General features: G+C 49.4%; 1 protein-coding gene across 1 annotated transcript in view; it reads left to right on the top strand.

The window, feature by feature from the left end:
- The window catches only part of LOC101637145 (inhibitor of carbonic anhydrase-like), a 38,442-nt gene that overhangs the window by 23,955 nt on the left and 10,248 nt on the right, over positions 1-4,239 (top strand). The window contains exons 12-13 of the mRNA XM_012724814.1: positions 70-225; positions 2,896-3,037. Coding sequence (XP_012580268.1) covers positions 70-225; positions 2,896-3,037 — 298 coding nt within the window. The remainder of the gene's footprint in view (positions 1-69; positions 226-2,895; positions 3,038-4,239) is intronic.

Genomic DNA, 4,239 nt, shown 5'->3' with positions numbered 1-4,239 from the left:
GCTAGCCACAGAAGCTCTTTCAAGACATTACTGGAGGTGTTAAAAATGCACTTTGGTGTGTCTCTCAAGGCTACTACTCTGTGGCAGTGGTGAAGAAGTCAGATGCTGACCTCACCTGGAGCTCTCTTCGAGGCAAGAAATCCTGCCACCCTGCCGTTGGCAGCTCTGAAGGCTGGATCATCCCCATGGGTTTAATATACAACAAAACAGGATCCTGTAAGTTTGGTAAGTGCATTCCGGGACAGGGTGAGGCAGCCGGTTCCTTGGGCCTGTGCCTGTGAAGGGGAGGGATTCAGTTCAGTGAATGGCAAGGAATGGCGTCCGTGTCTGGGCCAAGGGCTGGGCAGTGCAGTTCACACCCCTCGCAGATCCTCAGCCCCTTTTCCCAGACTGAGTTCAAAGGGCAGCACTCAAAGAAAGATCTAGTTCTCATTGTCATGCAGCTGGCTCTGGGCACGAGTGTGGGGTTACAAAGTGAGAGTGTGACATATGGTATAGTGTGTGTGTGTATGTGTGTTGTTTTCCCACATAAAGCAAATAGTCTGTTTTCTTAATTAAAAACCTAATACCAGCAAGAATTTTATTTTTCATATTGCTATCTTCTCTTTTAGATTTCATATTTTAGCAACTCTCTTGCCAATACCATAAAAACTCCTGCTCCCCTACATTCTCCAGCCACTTGACTAATCCTAGCCCTAGAGGAACCCCATTACCTGCTCCCTTTGCTTCCTACTCCTGAGCTGTACCTGAAAATGCCTGGAGAATGTCAGGGGGAAGAGCAGGACTCTCAACTGGAAATTCTCCTGTGTTGGCTTCAGTGGGCCCCCAGCACTCTTAAGCACACCCACTTTCCTCTGCTCCATATCCCTACACTTCCTGATAATTATTCAAGTACCCTAGTGGTCCACATACCTCCATCTCACCCCCCTCTACCGCCCTTCCTCAGCAGATGACCTTGCACGTGCAAGAAACAGTAACCATCAGGTTTCCTCTTCCACATCCCTCCCCCAAAGCCTGGGCCTCCAGTGCACTGCGTCTGCTCCCCAACCCTGCAAACCCCCAGCCCCTCACTCCCTCAGTTACGACATCGCCCTCTGGTATATCCAATTTCTTACAACATGTAAAAGCACCGGTGCTTCCATCTTTACAAGTCCTCCCTCTCCAGCTCCTACCTTTTTTTTTCTCCTCCCATTTAAAACAGACCTAGAGGTGTGATCTGAGCCACTCACCCCACACCCTGTCCCCGGTTTCATCCCACAGGGAGGATTCTGGTCAAGGTTGTAGGTCACCTCCTCCTTGTTCAATTGGAAGGCCCCGTGGCTTGCTGCTCCATGACCTCTCAGCAGCGTTTCTCCAAATCACCTTACCTCACTATCTCTGAAAGTACACTGGTTTGGTGTTGCTCTTACTTTTACAAAGTCTCCCCATTCCAACCTGGTTAATAAATGTTTAAGTTGCCTAAAGCAGCTCTAACTGAATCTCCAAGCACTCACACCTTTGCTTCTTGCCTCCATGACCACCTAAAGTAATAGTAAGCGCACAAAGCTAGGCGTTATTGTAGCATGAGATAAATGTTTGCTGCTATCATTATTTTTAATAATGTTCATGATAATCAAATTTTTTATATCACAAGCACAGATCTTTCCCTGACCTCCAGGTCTGTGTGGGTGTGCTGTATGTACATTTATAACTTTGAATCTGCCTATTTGACATTATCTAGTTGGATATTTCCAAAGCACACTGAGCTCAACCTGTTCAAAATGGAAATCTCTCTGCTAAGCCCGCCCAGCTTGGGAAGTGCCCACAGCTCATGCATTTGCTGCAGCTGGAAAGTGGACTGTGGGTCCTTCCCTCACACGTCCATCCTTCCCCAAAGGGATCAGTGCTCCCCCCACCCCTCACCACCCTGTGTGTTGAACAGGTTCCCGCTTCCCCTCCACCGCTGTGGCCTGCTCATCTGGCATCTGCCCCAGGTTCTATCTACTCTCCTGCCCACCTGGGCTTGTAAAGTGCAGATCTGATGCTGTGCGACCCACCGCTGTCAAAACCCCTGTACTCCTCTGAGGATAAAGAACAAAATCTACACAGAAGTGTGAAAGGGCATGTGATCTGGACCCTGCCCCCTCTCCACTTACTCTCACTCTGGGTGCTCCAGCCCAGGGGCCTCCATTAAGCCATCGGAGCGTTTACCTCCACCCTGAACCCCCATCTTAGGCTTTTACAAATGCTGCTTCCGGTCCTGAAAGCTCTTTTCCCTTGTCCTTGGGTAATTTCTGTTCCTTCTCCATCCCTCTGCATGAGGTCTCCCCCTGACGCCCAGGTGTACCAGTTCCTTTATTGTGGTCTTGTGGAGCCATTTTCTTTTCCCCAGAGTGTGGAGGAAAGGGTGGGGGGAGAAGGAGAGAGACGCAATTTCCCTGGTGTGTTACTTGAGTTATGATTGTCACTCCATGGCCTTAGGTTCCAGGAGCCTGTGCACAGGCGGGCGGGCCTCTCATACCCCTCCCTGAACTTGGAGTCGGGCCTGCCCACCTTGGAAGGAAGGTCTTGGGCAGCAGAGGTGGGGAGACATGTGGACAGGGTCAGTCAGCCAGAACGTTTGTCTACTCGCTAGTGTCCACTCTATTGCTGAATCAGTGTCTGCCCTCCCACAATACTGGCCTGTCTGGGATGGGGTGGGCATCTCTGAGCTCACATGCCCTTCTCCCAACCTTGGCCAGGCTTTCTTTATCTTGCTCTAGCTGCATCTTTTCCTTTTATTCCATTGGTTCTTCTAATACTGTGGTACTAAGTACCAGAATGTGTCTTTATATCATTCAGGCAATTCTAGGGGAAAAGTTGAGGTGCCCTTGCTAACACAGGCAGAAGAACTGACCCCCCTTTTGTTCTGCACAGATGAATTCTTCAGCCAAAGCTGCGCCCCTGGGTCTGATCCAGAGTCCAGTCTCTGTGCTCTGTGTGATGGCAGCGGTGATCCAGCCCTCAAGTGTGTCCCCAACAGCCGTGAGAAATACTATGGCTCCAGTGGGGCACTCAGGTGAGCCTTGTCAGGGCACTGCCTCACTCTTTGACACCAACCCAGTTATCCTGTAAACTTTTCCATCATCCCAGCAATGGGTGTTGTATTGTGTGGAGCCAGAATTAGGGAACAGAATTACAAATTCCCAGTATCCTGAAGCCTGCAGTTCAGTTCTTTTCTGAAGCCTTCTCCTGCAGTCCCAGCTGATGTCAGACACATGAGGGAAGGCCACAATGAGGGTTCCACATTTGCTTCTTTCTTCTGTGTGATTGTGGACAAGTCACAGGACCACAGAGTCCCAGATTAAAATCAAAGAATGGGGCATGGGGCAGATACCAGTACATTTAAAAAATAGCTACTCCTGGGTTCCTCCTTTCAAGAAGTATTTATTGAGCACTAGCTATGTGATACATGTGATCTAGACACAGGGGTCACAGCAGCAACAACATACACACACAGAGCCTGTATCTTCTGGCTGTGTGGGGACAGGACGGCAATAAAGGCCTAAGTAAAGGACACTCACTTCCCAGCTGTGAAGAGTGCTGTGGAGAAAGCAGGGGGTGACGTGGCAGTGAACTCAGATAAGGTGCGATTTTGAGAACGGTGACAGGAGAGGCCTCAGCAAGCAGAAGGGGTATGTGAAGTAAGTTTTAAACAGTGAGAGGGAGTCAGACCTGAGAACATGTGGAGGACGGAATCCAGGAAGAAGAGTCAGGGTGAAGATGGGGCGAGGGACAAGTCAGACCATGTTTGAGGGCAGAAAAGGCCCAGGGCAGAGCATGGGGGGAGGGGTCAGATGTGTGAGGAGGCCGGGACATCACATTGGCCGGGTCTGGGTGCCCTGTTAGCTGGGCTATGGAGGTTGGTAAACCTCCAACCTCGATGGGCAGCTCGGAACACTCGAGGCGGTGGTGCCTGTCGTGTGAGTCAGGGCCGTGTGCCTGTGTGTGGACAATGTGTGAGGCTCTGGAAAGTCTCTTTTTACTTGGAACACTGCCAGACTCCATTACGTCCTGCCCTCGTCAAGGTCTCTTTCATAAGCCGCACATATATTACATGTTTTCACAGATCTTAGCGCAGCAAGACATGCTGAATGTTAAGATTAAACTAATATGTTTTTTATAGTGACTTTATTATTTTTTATAAATATATAATAGTTTATTTTTACATTTTTTTTTTCATCTCACCATCTCAGTTGTAATCCCTGTGGACTGCCCATC

This window comes from Condylura cristata, unplaced genomic scaffold (genome assembly GCF_000260355.1).
Source record: "Condylura cristata isolate star-nosed mole 26May11 unplaced genomic scaffold, ConCri1.0 scaffold00014, whole genome shotgun sequence".
Classification (NCBI taxonomy): Eukaryota; Metazoa; Chordata; class Mammalia; order Eulipotyphla; family Talpidae; genus Condylura; species Condylura cristata.
This window is presented reverse-complemented; position numbering and strand designations above follow the sequence as displayed.